At 52.0% G+C, this 21,953-nt stretch overlaps 11 protein-coding genes across 12 annotated transcripts; 4 read left to right on the top strand and 7 right to left on the bottom strand.

Moving 5' to 3' along the window:
* Window positions 1–16: 16 nt before the first annotated feature.
* PV05_11076 (uncharacterized protein) lies at window positions 17–1,414 on the top strand (the record flags this gene model as incomplete). The annotated part of the gene is made up of 1 exon (XM_013454526.1): window positions 17–1,414. One exon carries the CDS (start codon window positions 17–19, stop codon window positions 1,412–1,414), a length of 1,398 nt encoding a protein of 465 aa, XP_013309980.1.
* A 1,494-nt stretch (window positions 1,415–2,908) lies between these two features.
* On the bottom strand, window positions 2,909–7,684 carry PV05_11075 (uncharacterized protein). Its single transcript, XM_013454525.1, has 4 exons — window positions 7,433–7,684; window positions 7,143–7,360; window positions 6,719–7,089; window positions 2,909–6,654 (listed from the first exon to the last, which is right to left on the bottom strand). Exons 1-4 carry the CDS (start codon window positions 7,511–7,513, stop codon window positions 3,884–3,886), a joined length of 3,441 nt encoding a protein of 1,146 aa, XP_013309979.1. The 5' UTR covers window positions 7,514–7,684; the 3' UTR covers window positions 2,909–3,883.
* A 511-nt stretch (window positions 7,685–8,195) lies between these two features.
* PV05_11074 (uncharacterized protein) lies at window positions 8,196–9,053 on the bottom strand (the record flags this gene model as incomplete). Its single annotated transcript, XM_013454524.1, has 2 exons — window positions 8,196–8,622; window positions 8,728–9,053. The coding sequence occupies 2 exons, from the start codon at window positions 9,051–9,053 to the stop codon at window positions 8,196–8,198; spliced, it is 753 nt and encodes a 250-aa protein (XP_013309978.1).
* Window positions 9,054–9,778: 725 nt separating this feature from the next.
* On the top strand, window positions 9,779–10,138 carry PV05_11073 (uncharacterized protein; the record flags this gene model as incomplete). The annotated part of the gene is made up of 1 exon (XM_013454523.1): window positions 9,779–10,138. The coding sequence occupies one exon, from the start codon at window positions 9,779–9,781 to the stop codon at window positions 10,136–10,138; it is 360 nt and encodes a 119-aa protein (XP_013309977.1).
* Window positions 10,139–10,376: 238 nt separating this feature from the next.
* PV05_11072 (uncharacterized protein) lies at window positions 10,377–12,683 on the bottom strand (the record flags this gene model as incomplete). Its single annotated transcript, XM_013454522.1, has 7 exons — window positions 10,377–10,634; window positions 10,723–11,736; window positions 11,825–11,983; window positions 12,070–12,289; window positions 12,344–12,406; window positions 12,464–12,542; window positions 12,602–12,683. 7 exons carry the CDS (start codon window positions 12,681–12,683, stop codon window positions 10,599–10,601), a joined length of 1,653 nt encoding a protein of 550 aa, XP_013309976.1. The 3' UTR covers window positions 10,377–10,598.
* A 686-nt stretch (window positions 12,684–13,369) lies between these two features.
* Window positions 13,370–14,576, bottom strand: PV05_11071 (uncharacterized protein; the record flags this gene model as incomplete). The annotated part of the gene is made up of 2 exons (XM_013454521.1): window positions 13,370–14,284; window positions 14,334–14,576. 2 exons carry the CDS (start codon window positions 14,574–14,576, stop codon window positions 13,370–13,372), a joined length of 1,158 nt encoding a protein of 385 aa, XP_013309975.1.
* A 353-nt stretch (window positions 14,577–14,929) lies between these two features.
* PV05_11070 (uncharacterized protein) lies at window positions 14,930–16,409 on the bottom strand (the record flags this gene model as incomplete). Its single annotated transcript, XM_013454520.1, has 3 exons — window positions 14,930–15,416; window positions 15,465–15,898; window positions 15,948–16,409. The coding sequence occupies 3 exons, from the start codon at window positions 16,407–16,409 to the stop codon at window positions 14,930–14,932; spliced, it is 1,383 nt and encodes a 460-aa protein (XP_013309974.1).
* A 400-nt stretch (window positions 16,410–16,809) lies between these two features.
* On the bottom strand, window positions 16,810–17,633 carry PV05_11069. Of its 2 annotated transcripts, none has more exons than XM_013454519.1 (2): window positions 17,351–17,633; window positions 16,810–17,301 (listed from the first exon to the last, which is right to left on the bottom strand). In XM_013454519.1, the coding sequence occupies exons 1-2, from the start codon at window positions 17,546–17,548 to the stop codon at window positions 16,882–16,884; spliced, it is 618 nt and encodes a 205-aa protein (XP_013309973.1). In that variant the 5' UTR covers window positions 17,549–17,633; the 3' UTR covers window positions 16,810–16,881. The 2 variants fall into 2 exon arrangements, with proteins under 2 accessions (XP_013309973.1, XP_013309972.1); XM_013454518.1 differs by having other exon boundaries at window positions 16,810–17,229.
* Window positions 17,634–17,656: 23 nt separating this feature from the next.
* Window positions 17,657–18,070, bottom strand: PV05_11068 (uncharacterized protein; the record flags this gene model as incomplete). The annotated part of the gene is made up of 1 exon (XM_013454517.1): window positions 17,657–18,070. The coding sequence occupies one exon, from the start codon at window positions 18,068–18,070 to the stop codon at window positions 17,657–17,659; it is 414 nt and encodes a 137-aa protein (XP_013309971.1).
* Window positions 18,071–18,939: 869 nt separating this feature from the next.
* Window positions 18,940–21,073, top strand: PV05_11067 (uncharacterized protein). Its single transcript, XM_013454516.1, has one exon. It carries the CDS (start codon window positions 19,328–19,330, stop codon window positions 20,738–20,740), a length of 1,413 nt encoding a protein of 470 aa, XP_013309970.1. The 5' UTR covers window positions 18,940–19,327; the 3' UTR covers window positions 20,741–21,073.
* PV05_11066 (uncharacterized protein) lies at window positions 21,052–21,900 on the top strand. The gene has a single exon (XM_013454515.1). It carries the CDS (start codon window positions 21,107–21,109, stop codon window positions 21,770–21,772), a length of 666 nt encoding a protein of 221 aa, XP_013309969.1. The 5' UTR covers window positions 21,052–21,106; the 3' UTR covers window positions 21,773–21,900.
* Window positions 21,901–21,953: the final 53 nt, after the last annotated feature.

Genomic DNA, 21,953 nt, shown 5'->3' with positions numbered 1-21,953 from the left:
ACCCAAAGACCTCAAAATGCCGACAATGGTCCTCCCATTCGGGCTCCTACAGCCAGAACTCCCTCTGCCAGCGAAAGAAGCCTTGGATCGCTCACGAAACGAGTCTCTTCGGCCGGATGAACCTGCAAGCAATGAGGCCACAGTACAATCGTTCGATTCAACATCCTCGGCGGAAGATGAAGACGCTCGACATGGCACATTGATGGGAGCGCCGCGTGATGATTCAAGAGATGAGAACAGCGATCGTGCAACGGCAGACATCGCCTACAATGTCCGAAATCGCAACCAAGCCCTTCCTGCTATACGCCGCGATTTGAGTCAACTGCGCTGTCGAGTCGAGCAGCAGATTGACGGCGTTCTCCTGAGTGTGCAGAATACCTTTGATGATCTGGAACAGCGTATCGACAGAGCTTGCTGGCCTGACAACAACAACAACAGACCTCATGTATCAAAGAGCAATCATATTGATGATCGGGGAAGAGGCCGTGGCAATGTCCGTCGCAACCGTGTTGGCAGCCGCAGTCGACATCATCCATCTCGCAGGCCTCGACACAATCAAGACCCCATTGCTGGAGCAGAGCGAGACATTCAGGAGATCCAGGCACGTCTGGATCTTGTGGACCCTCACGCCCATCGTCCTCGCCATGCTCGGGCCCGCCACCATCGATATCGGCTGGAACCTCTACTCATTGTTGAACTGGACGACTCATTCGACTCCGCCTTTGGCGCTCTGGATTGGATTTCCGCTTTCAGTGCTTTGGCTCGCGAAGGCTTTCGCCGACCACCACAACGCCGGCATCCACGTCAGTGTGAGCGACGAGGCCGTTGCGTGAGTCTCGATAGGTCTCATCATCGAGGCAGACGAGACGACCCCACGTTCAATTTCCACAATGATGTGTTTGGGCAGGCATCTCATGCCCAGCTGTCTGTAGACTCTGCCAGTGACCTAGGGCCCGCAGAATCGGACAGTTCCGGGTCGGAGTGGTTGGTTCGTTCTAGGATATCCCGACGCCGAAGACAGGCGACAGCTCATCCATCCAGGAGAACTCGGCGTCCTCGTTGGGGTCAAATCGATGGGTACTTGTCTGAGTCTCCTACGAGAGATGTTGACTCTCTACGATGCTCCCCAATTCCGATACGAACTCGCAACAGCGTACCAGAATCCATGCGAACCCATCGGAATGAACAGTGCCAACTTGGCCATCGTGCGCAACCCAAAGGTCGTGGTGCCAGAGCAGGCCCGTCGAGCCACCAATGTCTGGGCTGCCTTGACTCGGAAGATGGGCATGCCTGTCAACCGTCTTCCAGCAAGAACCCTTTCGGCCGCGGAATGCCGTTGGATACTGACGACTGGGAGGAGCCTGGAGAGCCAGGTGGTAATGATGGTGCTGGTGATGATGCACTTGGTCTGTAGTGATCGATGGGACCACTTAGATGGGCGTGCTTGCGCTTGAGCCTCGAGGATGTTTCATGGTCATCGCCTGCGTCACGATGTACTGTGATGAGACCAACCAAACGGCAGTGAATCGAGTACAATTGGCTAGATACGGTGATAAAGCTATTCAACAGAGCTAGTTAAATTGTATACGGATTGTAGCCCATGTCCTTCCCACATTTATTCGCAGCCTCGTGACAGCCCGGTCGTCCTTCTGGACAAGTTATATTGATATTGCTGACCGAGTGTTGTCCTACATGCTGGGTTTTAGAAAGCTCGCAGAAAGACCTTCAGCAAGAGCATAACTGCCATGCTCAATGTTCCCGCTCCGCCATTTCAAAAGGAATAGAGACAGTGACAGTCAAGGCCTGACACCATGACTCCGCAAAATCAGTTCAAGCGCACTATCCTCGCCCGGCTCGATCCAGCCCAACCGGCCATCCATATCAGCCACTTGACCCACTACGCCCGTCCTGACGCCTTCGGTCCACGCAGCCAGATCGACCATCTCCAACGCCGTCATATGCACAAACGTCAGGGGACTTCTGGTCGAGTCGTACCCGCACCACAGCAGGTCCACGCCGGGGATATTCGGATGCCGAATCACGCTCGAAAAGCGTGTCGTTCGGCGGCCGCGACAGAGTGTTGGTATCGTTGTCGTGGTCATTGTCGAATCGTGCACATGGTCGTGATGGAGGTCGTGCTTGGTGAAGCCCTGGGCCGCGAGGATTGGCCAACTGAGTTCTGAGAAGCGTGCGCCGGGCGTGTATTGGGTCGGTGTGAGCGTCATGACGGAGACATCGAAGTTGAAGAGTTGGGTCGGGCCCGGAAGGATAGGTACGGCAATGGTGCCACTGTCGCTGGTGATGCCCATGCCGTCTGTGCTGTGTCCGGGGCGGAAGAGGCGGGCATCACAGCATTTGTGCGTGGTGCTGGCTGTGCGGAGGTTGAGAATCCAGGGGGTGTAGGTCTGCCTTGCATCGGACGGCAAGGGGGAAGAGAAGAGAGAGCCATGGGCGGATCGTCGCGAGGATGGCAGGGAGCGAGGGATGGTTGAGCGATGAGAATGATGACCATCTGGCCTGTCGCGAATGGGAGATAGAGGTAGGGGTCGTCGCCGAGTTGGAGGAGAGTGAGGACGCCGAGCTGATAGACGCCTGGACTGAGGAACGGGAAGGCGGATTTCGTCGTATTTGAGATTTGGTGGCAGACGAGGAGGCTGTGATCGAAGACTGTGCGGCCTTCTCTCGTGCGGCCGTGACATGTTGGGATTGCAGGTAGACTTGGCCCAAAATGTGTGGAAAGACGCAACAAGCAAGCAGACAGACGGGCAGACGGGGATCAGGCAAGTAGGTAAGCCAGAGAACATGGACCACAGAGATGCATGAGGAATACTACTTTTCAATCCATTAGTCGCAAGGATGAAAGTGAAACCATGTAGGAGCAAACGGCCATGCTGGAAAGCATGACTAACTCAGATTCTGTGGGCTCTACGTTTGCTCAGGTATAGAACGTCCCTTTCACACAGACAGTCATCACCGTCGCCATGAGCTCTGCCTGTCACTAAACTTATGGAATCCAACCACCATCAGCGTAGGCATGCATGCCAGCTCACTGTGAGCAAAGATAATCCAACAAAAGTTGCCGCCGGAGCATCAGCGTGCGGTCGTGGTGTTCCAAGCAGCCATTACACCAGGTTGCAGACGAGGAATGGCTCCGCACCGAACTCGGGAAGTTTGAGGCCTAACTTGCCGTTACCGACGTCCTGTGTCGTGAGGTTCGGGTACTAAGATTTCACGTCGGCCAAACTCAGTGAATTGGCGCCTGTAGATCTGTATACAACGTTCTGAAGACGAAGATAATTGATGGTCCTATTATTGTGGGGATTCAGTTGTGGGATGGGAATATGGATTGTACCATGTCCTTGGTTCGCGGTTGTACTGTGTGGATAATAGTTGATGCTTTCGAAAGCCTTTCTCCCGTTGCAGTAGCTGTGGCCCAGCGGAGTGAGATTCCAGGTCTTGGACATTGCAGCTCATGATGCAGCAAACAGGGTTGAAGTAGCGTCTGTTTGAGTTGATAGATTCGAAACGGTCTCAGATATAGTACAAAATGCTAAACGGATAGTGAGCTCTGTGTTGAGATGTTGTAGAAATGTCCAGAACATGGAGCGAACCCCTTCTTTTATATGGTCTCTTCAACGGAGCTTGAACTGTCGGTTGAGATGAATGATTGACCTGAGTAGACTGATCCAGCTATCCTTTTGCCGGGAGTCTCCCTCGAACAAGGAGAATGTACCCAACATAACCGCGCCTTCCAGTATTCGGTTGAAGTCATAGACTCAACAAGTCATGGAGCGTTTGCCGCGTTAGACACGAGACAGCTTGTGGTGAAGCACAAGCACTCGCGCCCGCTGGTGGTGTGTTGACGTCCCTGGACGCCCATCTGTCACAGAGATTCTGCCTTCATCAGCAGTTCTTTTCCTAACCTCTCCAACATGGCTTTGGTGACATCTTTCGGCAAACCATCGAGTATGGTTACAGGCCCGGCTCGTCCGTTCGTCTTGGAGTCATTGGTTTTATCAATATTCGCCTGATGCCTGGAGCATGTGAATCTTCCCAGAATCCTGTCAATATCTCGGCGCCCGTCTTCGTAAGCCGCAAGATCAATGTCGCTGGCGGGCGATGTCCGAACGACATATTCGGAGGCGTCAAGATTGCGGTACGAGACACTGACGGCTACATCCAGGTGAGAGACCCTTTCCGGCTCATTTCTATCCTGGCCACTGTCTGTTGGACCTTTGTAGCTTGGTGAGTCGCTGGCAAATTCTGAAGCACTGGATAGCGACGACGCCGAAATGTCGGACCCGGCGTGGCTAAAGCGTCTTGTCGCAATGCCATCGTGGTTCGCATGACCATTCACACTGTCAAGAGCTTGTCCTGCGCTTTTTGACCGCTCAAAATGTGGCACATGTGCATACGACCAGAATGGCGGAATAATCAAAGCTTCTCCGGCCTTCAACATTGCAAGATGAGGACCTGTCCTGGGAGGAGGGTGCAATGAGTACTTCTGGCTTGATCCGGTATTGCTGAAGACGCGCATATTGCTAATTGTTGCGCCAGCTGGGTACCCCAGCTCGTTGAGGTCGCTTGGTGGAAAGAGGACTAGCTTTTTCACGCCGCGGGCCTGGAAAAGTACAGTTCCTGTAACGTGGTACCTGGGAAACGTGCTGATACCGTTGGAAAGATGTAAAAGGGTAGAATGTATATGACTTTTCAAGCAAGTCATCTGTGTTGGTAGCTGAAAATCGGGAGCTATTGTCGGCATATCTTGCATGAGACTGGGCGCCGGCAAGGTCGAAGTTGTGGTAGTAAGACTCTGTGGGTAGAAATCGGAGGATATAACGTCGACACGTTCCAGGTGTCTATGAAGAGATGACTTGATGTTTTCAAGTTCGACCGTATGGTCTGGGTTGTCCTGCAATACGCGGCCTTCAGGTTGCGGGGATCTCTTGGGGCCCATCTTTCCCTTCAGATAATCCAGAGTCCACAGTCGAGTACACGCTCCATAATTGAGTCTCGGAATGATGATAGGTCTTAGCCGTCGCAAGACCGTTTCAAAGTCATCCGTTTTGTCCATCAAGGCTCGTTTGATAAGGAAACCATCTGGGAGATGATCGCCACTATTGACACTGGTGTCAGAGCGGCCTCCAGGTAAAATGGAAGGTCGTGTTGGGACAATAACCCAATCTGCAGAGATTCCGGCCTCCTTGTCGTGCAAGACCCAGATGCCTTTGTTGAAATAATTGCCATAGTGGAAGCATGTAGCTCCACCTCCGATGATGACGAACATTCCGGACTGCGTCCTGTGGGTTGAATGTCCGATCAAGAATGGTCGAGGGCAAGACGGCTCTCTAAGAGGCTCAAGGGATGTCACACGTAGGCTGAATTCTTTCCCTTCGTCGTGGAGAATGGAGAAGCTTCCAGTCAACGACAGGATTTCGTAAGTCTTTGGTATGCCACCACCCTTGGCTATTCCGCCGATGATGAGTAGATTATCCTGGACGAAGCCATAGGAAGCGCCAAAGCGGGAGAACCATGGATAAGCTCCAGCGCTCGCATCCAGAGCATGTGAAGGGCGAAAAGAAATGCCCATCACAACGTTGTCACGGATCACGAGTCTCCAGCGCCAGAAGTCTTGACATATCACCCCATCCTGTCGCATACCTCCAAAGAACAGTCCATGATTGAATCCCAGTCGTATGAAATTGGGACCAAATCGAGGTACAGGTTGGCTTTTCAAGGCACGAAGAACGCTCCAACCTTTACTAGGTTGCCAGAGCAATATATCAGTGGCGACCTTCGTGGGTCCGGTCTTCCCACCCAAACAGACAGCGCCGAAGACATTGTCAGGCAACGTGACTGGCACAACTCGACATCGGTAACGAGGCTCGGGCAAATCATGAATCCGGTGCCATGTGTTGCCTTTCTGTAGCCAGCAGTCTCGTAATGGCTGGCTGGGCAAGGCGCGACCACCAACAAGTATATTGTCCCCATTATTCATCGCCGTACAGACATGACAGCAACGGGCACCGACCTCAGCTGGAAGAACAGTCGGTGTTTCGTCTCGAAGATATCGTGGCCTGCATACCGCACTTGTTGCTCGACATGCTGTAGGCCCTTGTCCACCATAAACAGCAATTGCATCTTGGCCGGGTATGGGATAAGTCGAGCCATGATGGCGCTCGCAGAGGTTGCCGGGCGCTTCGTAGTAACGGAAAACGGTCAGATGAGACTCGGGATTGTTTGGCGAGGACGTCCTTGCGGACATGTCAGAATCATCACTCGCATCAGAGTTTCGACGAGACATAAGTCTCTGTGGTAGCACGGGTTCCATTTGAGTATGGGCCACAACGAGACAATGGTGGCTACCATACAAGGCAAACTCCTCCCACGCGTCGAAGGGCTCAATATGATCCAAAGCCATGCGTTGAGATGGTGACAAAAATCTTGAGTCCGCCCATAGCTGCCAAAGATTTTGATATTCGACCTGGGTGAACCCCGCCTCACGAAAACGTTGAGTATAGGTATGTTGGCCGCAATATTCGAACACAGATCTCAAAGGTGTTCCTTGCTTGGCGTAGTAGCTTGTCATTTTCGAGGTAAATGCGTTGTCGGGCTGATCAGGGCTGCGCGGCTCTAGAATGCAAAAGGTTACGTCTGCAAATAGTCAGTCCGCCTCCATGCCCTCCATCTGAGTTCACAGGAAAGATGGCATAATCACCTGCAGAGAGTCCAGAAGTCCATGATATGAGAGCATTAGCTGCTTCCATACGCATATAGCAGGTGCTGTCTTCAGCTATGCAAAGAATCATACTGTCTTCGAGGTCTACCACAGACCGTAGAAGCTTTCCGAGCTTTCGGAGGTTGCGCAAATCACAACCAAGTGCCGAGTATTCTTGACTGTCGACTATGACTGCGGATTCCCTCTCGATAGGATTGGGTACCACGCAATGCAACAAACCTCTCATGTCTGGTTGATTGAAAATGATCTCCCGCTTGGTTTCCATGAGCGGCTCGTAATCAACGTCGATAAATTTCGTGTTCGAGCATAGCGGCTTCTCTCGAGCAAGCCATTGGAAAGGTAGGGGATCACTGGTACGTGAGGATTTGGATTGTATACATAGGATGCGGCATGCTTGACTTACTACCCACAACCCAGATTGACAATGACCTTCTTCTGGCCAGATGGCTTTTCGAGGAACTGGCGTACCACCCATTCTATGGCTCGCATACGAAGCCAGTAGCCTCTATGGATCGCTGGAGAGGTCTGGATGGGTTGCTTTGCAATCAGCTTGTAGAAATGTGGTTCCGGCAAATATAGACGTTCAGTGCTGGCTTTGAATGCGATGGTTGCGTTGTTCGTCTTTGCACAATGTCAGTTGTTGCATTCGGGCAGTCTTCCATTCTCGGTCAAACGCAGCAAGGAATGACATACTGCCATCAAGAGGCCAGCGTTCCTCTCAAGTTTGATGCCATCGTCTGGCATGATGTTGTTATGATCTACGAATACACCCATAATCCCGGTCCATGAGAAATCTTCCGCATTGTTAAGCCGCACGCTGCGGACGGTTGCGCGGGTCTGATTACAGCGATTGATACCTTGACGGCCCGCTTCTTCTCAAACTGAAGCCCAAGGATCGGAACGGTCGGCGCTCTTGTGAATAATACTGGTAGTGGTGGAGAAGCCTGCCCGTGGTTATAACCTTCTCAAATCGAGGCAATGTGGTGGAAGCGATGAGTCAGACAACGGCGGGAAAATGGTCTCCTGCGCAACCGTATTCTACGGCGAAGTTCAAAAGCATGAGGCGCGGTGAAGAGAAGTCAACGACACCTCACCGATCTCATCTTCTGATGGTCTATGCAATCCGCTGTTATCAACAATATTTGACCTGCAACGCATGAAGGAGGGGATCCTACTGGTAGCTCCTTCCACACCCGTCACAAAACTCGGAAGCTACGGACTGACGATGCAAGACTACTTCTGAGCTTGCAGCGGAAATGAAACGAGCTCCAAAACCACAGAATCCTCCCGGGATGGCTTGTGATGCAGCCAGACCGGTGCCAAATCAGCAACTCCACGCACTCGTGTCATCGGCGTATCGTGCGGTGCAAAGCTAGCTACTGCATCATCAGGTAAATGTGATTTGAAGCGCCCCAAAACCGAGTACTGCACCACGTTGCCGCTCACCACAACGATCTCACTTGAATAAAGTCCACCGATCCCCACGCTTGCTCTTCTGCACCTCCTGCCGCACAGGCATACGGGTATCTCTCCCTGTACCATGCTCTGGCTTGACCGAGTCTCGCTCAATGTTCCTCATCGATCGATCTGAGGTAGGTTGAGGCTTCCGTGCGTCTCCAGACGGACGGCCGTTCTTGGTCTCTGTATCCTTGGCCTGGACCATGCTCTGCTCGATCTTCCTCAACCATGCTTCACGTCCATCCTTTAGCTTTTTCACATCCACTAACACTTCTGTACGTTCTTCCTCAACATCGTGCCCACCGGCATTGATATTTTCCACTGGGACAGCACCAACATCGACACAATATCCTTTAGGTTCTCTCACCAACCCGGCACCAATTCGGAGCGTCTCTTTATCGTTCAAGGCCGGGCCCAGGACACGCCTGAATACACACTTCGGGAATCCCTTACGCAATATTCCATAAACTACCAATCTCCCGCCCCGCGTGATGATCCAGTTATCGTATCGATCGATATGCCTTACGCACCCTGCATCCCGCAGTCGAGGCCAACTGATAACGGCGGCAGGCTCCCCAGGGCTTCCGATGCTCAAGTGAGGCGCGCACAGAACGTTGAGGAGCTTCAAGCGCACATTCTCGGCCAGCTCGATATGCACGGTCCTACGACCGGGGCTCAAGACGGTCCTTCTCTCATCGGTGTCGTACAAGGGCAGGGCTTTAAATGTCGTGAACATGCTTTTATGCTTGCAGACGTGATGGATTGACTCCTCAGAGACCATGATATTGTCCCTGGCGTCGTATATCAGATCATGGGTTAGATATTCATCCTGGCGGCGGAAGCTCACGAGGGGCATTGTGGTTTCCTGGAAGACTGTTTGGCAGTGGAAAGGAAGGTAGGTGGTCTATCTGATGCAGAGAGAGGCAGATGTTTTTGGGAAGAATCAGAGTTGAAATTGCTAACAATATAGAGCAGGGCACAAGTTTTCCGGCCTCGTATCTGGCCTTTTATACCCAGGTGACAACACCGGCGTCTTCTGTCACGGTGACATTGGCCAAATCGTGGAGGTGACAAGGACACCGATTGTCGTTTATCAGCAACCTTCGAGCTTGACTCCGAGGCATCGGAAAGTGAAGTCTTGCACAAACTTCACTATATCAACGAAGACGCGAAAGTCCGGCGCTGGCAAATACGACTGAGCGCAAATATCACCTGGACGGATCCAACATCGCTCCCACAGTCTATCGAACACGATGTGTCACTTCACAGCGATACAAGTCATGTTCTGCGTGATCTACAAACCGGCTACAGGAGGCCAATGTGGCCGAGTGATGGATTCATATTGACGATTTTCGACTGTATCTGAAAGATGACTCTGTTGTACTCCAGACGGTAGGTCCTTCAACCTGACCGGCTAACCTTCGTTTGCCTGGTGCAGTATAAATAGGTGCGACCTGAGGCATAGTTCACCAGATCCCCCGACACAGCGTACCTATTTGCATCTATATCATAGAGCTACCTTGACAACATCCTGAATCCGAATACTTACCGTGGCGAGGAACTTCGATCATACTTCCGAGGATGTCATCACCAGAAATGAAAGATTGGAAGCTCGATAAGCGACTCCAGGGGCACTACTGCAAAGACAGAGATGTCATTGAAAGATCGGTGACCTATGCGGACTCCTACAAATCCGAGGGATTCACAATCATAGGGAGAGGCAGAGTTTCATTCCCTACTTGGAAACCTGGCGAAGATCCCACCTACTTTGAGATTGAGGTCTTATACGCGCCTGATTCGGAACACAACTATCTCAGTTGGCCCCTTCTGCAGCGGTTGAAACAGCCGGAACTCGAGTTCAGGATGCTGGGACCCGGCAGGGTCGGCATTTGCCCAGGCAAGGGAAAGGATCCATTTGTCGCTGCCGAGATCTCCGGTTGATAGCCCCTTTGGCAAGGAACTCGCCGTCTGAATCAGCACACCCTGCCCGGGCTGGGCTGCAGCTGTCTCGGGCTGTCATGCTGATTGCGCCTGGCCAGCATCATCGAGCTTGGACAAGTCTTCGGAGACCTTGCTTTGTGTGAGTCTGTGCATCTCATGTATGCGGAGCGTTGGCCCGTATACGGCAATCACGCCAATTCAGAGGGCACCACATAACATGTCCAGCAATCATCAATGTCTTGAATCTATACTATGAGAATCGGGCGGGCCATTTTCCAACCTCGTCTGCTCTATCATGGGGTATCATCCCAAAATTCCCAAAAACCAGTCTAAATGATAGTCATACACACATATCCTCCTAACGCTCTTCTCATTTCTTCTCGTCGGCCATGTGCAGTCCAGACTGTCCATAGACCTTTTCTCAGATAGTACCTCCTCCACTTTCCCAGCCCTTTGTCTTTCACTTTGAGATCCTCGACTGGATCTTCCTCGCGACCTATAGATGTAGAGTTAGCCCTAATCATCTTCTGGCGCCACGACAACCACCGAACACTGCACCAGGGGAGAGGGGAGAGGGAACTTACCAGCGCCCTGAACCTCTTGCCAAACACATACATCGGCAGGGTCAGCAGACTCAACGCGCCATTCAGCGCGGCAATGGTCCAAAACACGCTTTTCGGCCCACTAGCCTCGAACCAGCCATTGATAAACGTGGTGCTCACGAACGTCAAAATGCCCTTGACCAACCCGATGGTGACAAACGCCTGATTCGCATCGCTCGGATGACAATCCGTGACATACGTGTACGCGGCCTGACTGGCAAAGGGGATCGCCATGCTATGACAGCTGATAAAGACCAAGGGCACCGCCAGCGGGGCGCCGGCACCGACCGAAGCGCCCAGGCCCAAAAACGCGACCGTGCTCAACACGGCGGCGATGGCCATGAGCGTGAGGCGGAACTCGGGCTCGTACACGCCATTGTTCCGCTTCGCCATGGACCGGATCACTTTGTCGGCCAGCCAGCCGGACACGGGGGCGCCCGCAAGCCCGGCGAACAGGAGCGGGAGGTTCGTCAGGCCGACCTGCGCGGGCGACAGGTTGTACGGCGGCGCGCTGAACATGGGCACCGACACGACGCTGACGGCCACCAGCCACGCGAAGAAGCTGCCGTAGATAAAACTGCCAAAGATGACGGCCGGGTAGAGAAACAGAGGGAAAGGCAAGATGACTTGGCGCCAGAACGACTCGTCCGACACGCGGCCGCGGAAGACGACTAGTTCTTTGCCACCCCAAAAGGAAGGGCCGCGAGCAGGAGCTTCCGGTTGTTCGTCAGCAGGCTGGATGCTCGCGATTTCCGTGGTGCTGATACTAGTAGTGGTGTCGATGTCGGTGTCGGTGCCACTGCCGGACTTGGTGGTGGCGTTGGTGGTGGTCTTGTGGAGGAGTTCGACACCCTTGGTCGTCGTGTTGCGGTGGTACACGGTCTCCGGCACGAAGAAGAACGTGGCCACCACCAAAGGTATGAAGATCAACGAGCAGATGCCGAAAGTGTACTCGACGCCGAGTTGTTGGATGATCTGGCCCGAGATCACTTGGCCCTGGGTTGGGATCAGAAGTTAGCGTGTCCCTCAGGAGCAGTATTAGTATGGTGCCTCCGAAGGCGAATGTTATGCGGCGGGTACGTACCAGCAAGACACCTGTTGTGATCATGAAGACCCACAGAGCCATCTTTTGCCCTCGCTCGTGTACGAAGAAGATATCCTGCACCGTCGATGTGACGAGCGTTTCGAACGGCGCCGAGGCGAATCCCTGCATGAGACGCATGGCGACGAATTGTGGAAAGGACTGGCCAGTTGAATGTCAGTTTTCGACGGCAGCAGCACCAGGGTACATATGCTATGCTTTTTGTGACTCGACTGGAGGTGGCTTACCTTTGCGAAAAAGCCCCAAGCATTCAAAGCCAGCAGGGCGATGCCGGACGTTATGAACATGACCCGTTTGCCCCAGACGGATGCAGCGGCCGAGGTGAAGAAGGTGAAGATACCCGTCCAGAGAATGAACAGGCCGACCAGGTATGTGGAAACGACGTCGAGACTCTTTTGGAATTGCATGGCCAACAGCGGCAGGCCGGGAGATATCATCGGTCCAAGGCTGGGAAGATATCAGGATCAGCATTGTACGCAGTGCAGATGAAGGACAACATACGCAACGGTCACGCCGGATGTCAATGTCACCACAAATAGCAGGATATGCTTTCTCCATGGCGACCTGTTATTTGCGGTCAGGTTTATTTGACATCCCAATATCGTATTTGATTCAGCTCACCAATTCAAGGGGTCGTTTGGGCTGTCGCTCGGTTGGGGGACCAAGGTGATGTCCCCAATCTTCTTCAGGTCTGCGTGGTCTTTGTAGAGGAGATCGAGTCAGAATTGGCAGAGAGTATAGGTCAACAAGCAAACTTACCCCCATCTTGATATGTCTCGGTCAGTGACACCGTTCCCGGCACGCGGGGCAGTGTATAGTCTTCAAGGACTCCGAAAGGCATCTTTTCAAAACGATATCTATCCAACCAGGGATTGTTCAAAGAAGGAAAAGGTCACAAGAATAGAATATAATATGACGACAAGAGCCAGCCTCGTCGGAAGAATTGAAAAACAATGGAATGTCCGAGGAAACTGCAATGCCATTTTGATAATCGCTGTGACCGTATATGTATAACGACATCCTCATTGCCACTGGATGCTGTAGCCAAGTAGCATACGCAATCGCGTGATGGTCGTCGCTTTCAAATTTCAAAACAACGTCCGAAACAAACCTAGGACATGTTTGACTTGGGCGTGGAACCACAGATAATACTTAGTATAGCATTCCAAGCGCGAACGCGTTCTGGAACATTTTGCTCGCCAGTCGTCCGAGCGTGGTGTTTCACGGTTGTCGGAAGTCGATCAGCCAAAGCGTGTTACCTCCACGGCCTGTAGATGTTTATAGTGGGCGACTGGGTACTCAGGGGTATATATGTGGGTACTCGTGATGATCTGCTGCAGGGATATGGTCGATCTTTAGACTTGCCCATGGGTGACCCATCTTTGATATCTTGACAGGATAGCTGCGCCGGGTTCGGAATCATTTGGAGACCGCGCGGTTCTTTTCCGTGGTAGATGTAAGGGAAGGGAACAGTGGAGAATGCCCATGAGCGTCGGGATACTGTAAACACTCACAGAAATTGTACAGTTATGAGCACGACTTTCTCAACCTAGCCAGCGTAGCTTTTCCTGCCCTGGAATCATTCCGCCTCCCGATCTCTCCTGAGATCCATTCACCGATTTCTGCCATTTTGACCATATCGACTCCCGTCTCGCAGCCCAGACTATGCAGCAGGTGGATCAGATCCTCGGACGCGACGTTCCCTGTAGCGCCAGGGCTGTATGGGCATCCACCAAGACCACCCACAGAGCTGTCGAATATCCTCACGCCATGCTCGAGACCAACAACGGTGTTGACTAGAGCCATCCCGTACGTGTCGTGGAAATGAAGAGCAAGATCTTCGTCCAGGATGCCCGCCTCCTTCAATGTTTGGAGTAGTTTCTGCGTTCGAGGCGCAGTCCCCATGCCTGTTGTGTCGGCCACCGAGACTTCGTCGCAGCCCATTTCCAATAACGTTGCAGTGATCTCGGCAACCTTATGAGGATCGACGTCTGGTCCTTCGAATGGGCAGCCCAAAGCCACCGAGACATAGCCTCTGACGCGGATGTTGTGTTGCTTTGCTAGTTCCATGATAGGTTTACTCCGTTCCAGACTTTCTGCAATGCTGCAGTTTGTGTTTTTTTGCGAGAAAGCCTCGGTCGCGGCCGCGAACAAGGAGATCTCGGTTGAATTGGCCGATGAAGATGAAGCAGGTCGGGTCGAGGACATTTCGTTTGGATTTGCCGTTGAGGTTATTGGCCCTTGACCCTGTGATTGTTCAGGTTGAGGAGAAGGAGGAGGTGTAGGGTATGCCGTCGGGTTCTTCGCGCCTTTTGCCTGGAATATCTTGACGAGACTCTCCAAACCGCGAGTGTTCGGGACGAGGTAGTTGTAGGCAATGCCTTGAGGTGCGGAAGGAGGGTCTGTGAGTATCGTCTCTAATATTTCTGCTGTCGAGGCCATCTGCACCTGTCAGTCTCGAATCATTCTCTCTTCAGCGGCTGGAACGAACCTGAGGAACCCATTTCGGAGGCACGAAAGATCCGGCTTCCATGTGCGTGACACCGGTCTGGGCAAGTCTCCGGATGAGCTCTAGCTTTGTGTCCAGAGGTATTGTGCTCTTCTCATTCTGCAGTCCATCTCTTGGCCCGACTTCTACTATTCTCACGTGGTCGGCTGCGCATCTTCTGGAGGTGCTGAAACTGCGGGCAGACCTTCGTAGGGACCGAGGGCAACGAAGCGGCAGCTTGTTCATGGTGACAGATGACGAACTGATAGAGCCGTACAAACAGCGACTCTGATGGTCAAAAGGAAAGCTTGTCGGATAGCTGTAATATGGCAAAGCAGATCAAGATGCGGGTGGTGCGACACCGCGAGACGGATTGGAGAAGGAAGGCAGGAGATTCCTCCACGGCTAAGTTCGGTTAAGTGCGGGGGACTTGGGGGGAGACAATCCATCTTCGTTAAGTGCCACTCTAGGTGTCACCGTCATCAGCCTTGCCCCAGATTCAGAGGCCGATGTCGGCAGAAGTTGAGATGCGTTCTTCATTCTTTACCTTATTCTTCGACCAGTATTGTGACCACGACCTACTGTGTACCTTAGTCGGCTCAAGCTTTCAGCTTGAATTGGCCTTTCGCCGAAGCATCAAGACCCCTCACAGCAATGACACACAGACTCGACAGCATCAGCAGCCCAAAATCGTACCATATCATGGTGATATATGCTTGGGGATGTGTTCCTCCTTTGACCAGAGCACCTCCAACCGGAGAACCCCAAAGTGCTCCTAGACCCCGAATGAAATAGATGAAGCCGTTGACGGATGCGTAGGCTTGAGCGCCGAACACTTCAATGACAGTGGTCGGAAACAATGAGTTGTATCCTCCTGCGAACAAACCATAGGTGACCACAAAAGTTATCCAGAGGTTCATATCGTCGCCGTAAGCACTGGACAACCAGAACGCCACGACGGTGATGGCACTTCCGAGGACACTGAGGACAAGCGTGTTTTGTCTTCCCGCAACATCTGCAATGAAGCCCATGGCTATCCGGCTGATGGTGTTGACAGCGTTATTGATGGAAAGCAGTGCGGCGCCACTACGACTCGTCAGCCATCCATTCTTCGTACAGAGTAGGGAAACTCACAAAGCAGCCGTATATCCCAGCCTCGTGCTGAACTCTGGCAAGAAAGTCAATGGCACAAAATTCCCCGCAGCCTGTGCCATAGCAGCCAAAGCTTGCAGGATGAACGTGAGCCTTTTCGCCAGCCTGATGTCCACAAGTGTCGGCCGCTTGACAAGGCTTCGTGATGGTGGTGTAGTTAGTACAATCGGAACGCATATGGCCAAATTGACTAGACCAAAGATCCTGAGAGTCCAGGCTGCGCCTAAACTTGCCAGCATCGCACGTGCCGCCGGAGCGTAGGCCAAACCGCCCACTCCAGCAGCGGACAAAATGAAGCCCATTGCAGAGCCACGATGAGCATCAAAGTATTCGGGTGCGACGGCCAGGACTGGGAAATACATCAATGACGTGCCGACGCCGTAGATCAAGCCTTGTGTCAAAAGAAGTTGCCATACCTGCGTGCTCGTCAGCGGGAGTATAAGTACCCGAGTAGATGGTACTGACCTTGTGGCAAAAGCTTGCAAGGACATAGCCAGCGCCAATGAGGACAGCTCCAGCTCCAGTGATCCGTCTAGGATCTTTTGATCTTGCCATGATCGGATTCACGAAGATGCTGCCTCCCCAGGTCAGGCCCGCAGCCAATGTACCAACGAATGCCAGCATCGCTTTGCTCGAGACCTCGCTTTTGGGTAAGAAAGGGTCCTTTTCACTGCTTCCATCAGTGAGATAATAGTTGAGAAAAACTCCATAAGCCTGATTCAGGCCGATTGTGACAAACACGTCCATAAAAGCGCATAACAAGATACTCGTCTGTCTTTTCCTTGACACTGGTCTCATCGCTGGCTGCGCATTTTCGGGAGGAAGACTCTGCTCGAGCACGGATTCATCCTGGACTTCCACTAGTAGTATTGACTGCTGCGATGCGCTTGTGACCTCAGCGTCCTCGCGTTGTCCGCTGCTCTGCATTCTGATGTCGCTGCCAATGCGAGCGGTGGTCGATGGCTTGACACGAGCTGGTTTGACAGGTGTTGACGCCTGGGAGACATCTATCTTCTTCGGTCTCGAGGGCAATACTGTGAGCGAGGAGGACGTTGCGAGAAGTTCGGAGTCTCGAGAAATGTAAGGAGAGATCAACTGGAGGCTAAGATGGGATACGAGCGTCACAAGGCGCCAGCAGGGAAAAACCCGGCGCTCGAAACCGGCCTTGATCGGCAGCCTGCTGACTACCAATGTGATGTTGTGACGATCGCCATATTCATGTAATTGTAGGGTCCGAATGGCGATCTAGACGACGGCAGATTCATTACAAAGGATAGAAATGGAAAATGAAAGTCATGCAAAATTCATTGCATTGTCAGATGCCTATGGCGTCTGATGCAGTCCATTCTAGACTCTCTCGTAAGATGTCCCTGGTGTCCAGGTCTCCATCAATCATTGCTCAATCACTATCGGGATAAGAGACCAGCGTGGCACGTTGAACCATCGCTTTCGCCTTTGCAAGGTCTTCCTCAGTGATCATCCTCTCAGTCGTCTTTGGAGCACCCCATTCAGTTTCAGCGAAATCTAGTGCCAGGCCACCTTGATTGGGCAATTCCTTATCCTCTGGGCGGTATCTCTCTTCTGGGTGAACGTCCCTGCCCAAGTCCCTCATGTCCGCCCATCTCTTCTTGATGGCAGCTGGGGTATGGGTCTCTCCCTCTGCTTTGTAGATACGAGCCGCGGCCTCGAAGCGCTGTTTTTCGATCTCTTTGTCTGCTTTCATCATGACTTCGCAGTCTCGGACGTACTGTTGGCGGAGGTTAGAGACGTCTTTCAACCAGAGGTCGTCAGGGTATTTCTGGTAGTATTCGTCGGGGAGCTGGCAAGGTGTTATAAGAGGAAGTTGGGAGAAGTGAGCAAGTACTTACTTCAAGAGCGCCGTTACTGGCGAAGGTTCGCTTCATCATGTGGAATCGCACGCTCAAAGTGCTGTGTCCGTAATTTTTGCCGGTGAGTTTGAGATATTCATCTTGGATTGCCGACCAACTCTTTCCCTTCAACTTCCAGGCCCACATCATGCGATCACCATCGTTGGCATCGGCGAGAGTGGCAGGAATCCGCGTCATCTTGATACGCGGGGGTTTGTAGTACTTGTCCTCGTCAGAGGTGGACTCCTCGTTGCTTTTGCTGAAATTTGACAGTCAGTTGACAGAAATTGAGAAAGATGGGGGATATTACCCCTTCTTCTTGGAGAGCTTTTGTTTTTTGCGAGGTGGTGACGGTTCGCCCTCGCTGGCGCTGTTCGGCATGAGGTCAGACGCGATGCTAACATCATCGTCGGTTTCCCACTCATCGTCCGATGGACGACGCCAGGCACTCATCTTGCGACGGCGACGTGCTGATTTCTCCACAGGTTTAGGAGCTGGGTTTTCTGGAGGATTGGTAAATGTTTCAAATCCAAGACCACGGTCTTGTGGTAGGATGGCGGATGCAGGGTAAGTGATCTGCCCAGAAACAGGAGGGAGAGGGTTTGTCTCGCTTTCGAGATTGCTAGTTGCCGGCCGACGGGTGGCTTGGCTGGAGGATGGGTTATTGGCAAAAGACAGGTATTGATTCGCGCGAGGCGCCCTACCAGTTGGTGGTGCCATGATGATCTCGTCGCCGAGAAAAAAAGGAGGAGACAGATTGGTAGAATGAATGGTCGCGCGTTTTGTAGACAGACGAATCCAGCCAAGCCGGCGACAGTGACACTCCCAGCCACACATGTTCATTCATTCACTTGTATTACTTCACCAACAATAACATGCATTTCACAATGAGCACGTGAAAAGGCCTGCTTGGCATGTGAGTATAGACAAGGGGAGGGTGGTGACAGGGAGGGTATCAGGCAAAAGGAGACCATCGAGATACTTGACCTTGGAGTGACCGTCTGGTTGGAACAGGTGTATACTACTGCGAATACGCAGCATGTATTTCACATCAATAGCCTGTTTTTCAATACATTGTATGCAAGCCTGGAGGCCGCTGTTGTGAATCTATTCTCTTTGCGGTATCAATCAACGGCTTATATCCTGCTTTGTTGATGGCCCTGTCCATTTTGATTCTGCTCTTTTGAGACACATCTGTCACATCTTTCATGACGACTCCCTGCTCTTGACACCCTCCACTCGCCCAGTCGAAGAATCTCACACATCTCAGTTGAGGTGTTCGTCAAGGGAATAGATGTCGAGCTTGGTGCAGTGGCGAGAGCACTCTTCTCGCCTACAGACTCTTGAGAAGAAGCATCACGACGAGGTCAAGAGGACGGCCACTGTATGTTCATCTCGATTGGTGTGAAGGAGTCATTGATAGTATGCAGTCGGATGAATGAGGTTGAAGCAGAAGAAGCACAAGAAGCTGCAGTTTGACTGGTGACCAATGAGGGTCCAACCAATCATATCAAGGGGGCGATGCTCGCCGCAACTTCTACCATATTTGACTTGCTTCGCCCAAAACAATTGATCCTTTGAATGCTACGCCTTGCTTCTGCGAGAAGGCCAGAGTCAGCCTCACCGTTCCTCCACTGGACCTTTTGTCTTCCGTTCATCGGAGTCCTCTACCCTGCCACGAAAGGAACCTTTACCGGCCTTGCCACACGAGCTGTCACCGTTCTAGAAGCGGGAAGGAATCAGGGCGCTTTTCGCTTCACCGACACAGCCACGATCCATGAGATCTCGACCGCCTTAAACAGTCATAGTTCTGCTCAAGTGAATCTCAGTCACATCATTGACTGTTCATCTTGATTGAGAGGTTACCGCCACCTCCTCAACCGGCAAACTTCCATCTTGATCATGCTACTAGTCGCAGGATCTGGATGTTGTGACCGAAGGAAATCTTCACGATATGATAATTGATCAACTCATCAGATGATGGCCAAATCCCAGCCTCGGTGCTCTCTGCAAGACACCATCGATCTTGGAAAATTCTTTGATCTGGATGAAACCACAATACTGACGCAAATCAAAGAGGCTTTCGAACCAGAACTGGAACGCCTCAAGTCGGCAAAGGCTGTCGAAGGCACCGATCAGCAACGTTATGCTAATGGAACATTCGACAATCCGAGCCCTTCGCAGATACTGTACGGCACGAATTATGACGAGATCAATCGGACGTTGGTAGGCGTCCTGGCTCTCAGGTGGATTCATAACGAAGACTACCAACGCTTCACTCGTGGTCAATTGCCTGAATGTCGATTGACCGAAGAATCCTTCCAATGGCTATGCAAATTGTTCTCAGAGGGATTGAAAAGTGGCAATGACTTATTTACCTTGATTTTGTCCATGGTCATTAACGATCTTGGAAAGGATCCGAATCTCGAAGAGGACTTTTTCTTTCACACTCGTCAACGCTTGACCGAGCAAAACCACGATGCTCTGCTCTTGGAGGCCGCGAAGGCGGGGATGGTACCATGTCTTGACTACCTCACACCTGAGAGGCGAGAAGACGTAATGCTAGGACTGGAACTCGGGTCGGAGTTGAATGCTGGTCAATTGGCTCAAGCCGAAAGTGTCCCGATCAACCTGGAGGGTCTTCTCACCATGAAAAACCATGAACATGCATTCGAGCTTAAGTTCATGGAGCAGGTCTTGGATGTTGCCGGTGCGGCGGGTCATCTGGATTCATCAGGTGCAAAGAATCTGATCGAGCCCGTATTTCAGGCATTCAAAACAGTTCACGAAATATCCCTAGAGATCATAGCCGGTAAGGTTACTCTTCGACAAGGCTACGATAAGATCCTGACAAAACGTGGCAATATGCTCTCCTTCAAGGGTTTCCGCAGACTGAGTGTTAGCGATCGCAAAGATCGAGCACTCTTGCGGCTGTTGACAATGGGCCGCACAGCCGATAAGGACCAAGCAGAGCTCTTTTCCAAAGCATTTGATGCACTTGACTCAGCAAGCAAGGAAAAACTCATCAAAGGCCTGAACATTGATGGGAACGTCAATGAAACAGCAGTTTTACCATATTATATGCCTGCCATAATTTCTAGAACTATGGAAAATACCCAAGACTCGGACGAAGACGGCCAACAGAAAGCACTGACAAGCCTTATGCGGTACCTTGCCAGAGTTCTCGAGAGTGGCAGTGTCGTTATCGGACTCGAAGGCGAAAGAATGACAGACGGTGAAGCACCTGGAATTGTCATTGAGCGAAATATGTCAAAAGCTCAAGATGTTATCAACAGCCCAGAATTCAAAGAGAACCCAGATATTCTTAATGGTCTAGCCATACCGGATGGGCAGGTCCTTCAACGACGGCGGACCAGCCAGTCGTGGTGAGTTGGGCACCAGAAATCTCGCACTCTAGAAAGTCTCAAGGCTCGCCTTTGGGGCTAAGAGATTTCGAGACGGTCCTCACGATTCCTCGACGCGTATTGGCGAAACCGTGGATTTCTGAGGAGCAGAGAAAAGCTTCAAGGACCAGCTTCGTCTGAACCAGTCTCTTCGCAAGGATGAACACAAATACCCTGGTAAACAGGTCCTCACCCGAGACTTTTGGGCAGCATCCGACGAAAAAGTTTCGTAAGAAACAATACATATATTCCTCCTTCGAGGTTTGCCCTCTTCTGCATTTCCAACTCCAAAATCCTACTGCTACCGCTTGCCGCCCGCCCATTCAGCCCTCTTGAACGCAGCACTAACAATATGGCGAACACCAATCTCAACCTGCACCTCGATGTTGGTCGCTATCCTGGCCAAATCGTTGTGTCTGCGCCTTCCAGTACCCCTGCCGGCATCTCCCATCAGCCACGACACCTCCTCCAGCAACAAACAAGCTGGGCGGCGTCTATAGTTGATGCGGCCTACAATAGTAACGTGCCGCAACGCCACATCCTCAACACGACAACAGGCAATGCCACCAATACAGATACCCTCCCACAGCCACCGGACATTTACATGAAAATCTTCGGCGGCATTTGCGTAGGCTTCCTCTTCCTCTTCTGCCTAGTCTGGTGTCTGCAGCAGATCTACGACTGGGGCTTTCGGCGAGGTCGCGACTCTGCATACGATGCAGATCTGGAACGTGGCCGCTCCCGAGTCCGCACTTGCGACCGCAAGACAAAGCAAAAGAAATCCGTAACCAGCGCGCCAAATCGAGCCCCGTATTCGCCTCAACGGCATTACGACACGTTCATCCCCCCGTTCAGGCCCGGATTCGAGAGAATGGGGAAAGTTCGCTTCGAGCGCATGAACACGAACGCCTGTGGGGAAGCTGAAGACTGCACAGACGGTGCCAGATGTATGGTCTGTCTGCGATGCAGGAGGATGTATGATGGTGCGGCACCCGGGATGGGGTTACAGCGTTACTGAGATCACCTTGTGCGCCTTGTGTGTGTCCAGTCTCTTTGATGACATCGCGGGACGGAATCAGTCAAGATATATATGGCCTTTTAGGGTCAGGATTTATGGAAATGAATACTATTATCAGTGAGATAAGCCTCATGCATTCGAGTATCGTCTGATACTTGCAATCTGTTCTACAATTCCACGT

Source organism: Exophiala xenobiotica, assembly GCF_000835505.1.
Source record: "Exophiala xenobiotica strain CBS 118157 unplaced genomic scaffold supercont1.7, whole genome shotgun sequence".
NCBI classification, from domain to species: domain Eukaryota; kingdom Fungi; phylum Ascomycota; class Eurotiomycetes; order Chaetothyriales; family Herpotrichiellaceae; genus Exophiala; species Exophiala xenobiotica.
Note: the sequence above shows the minus strand (reverse complement) of the source record. Positions and strands in the feature narration are given on the sequence as shown.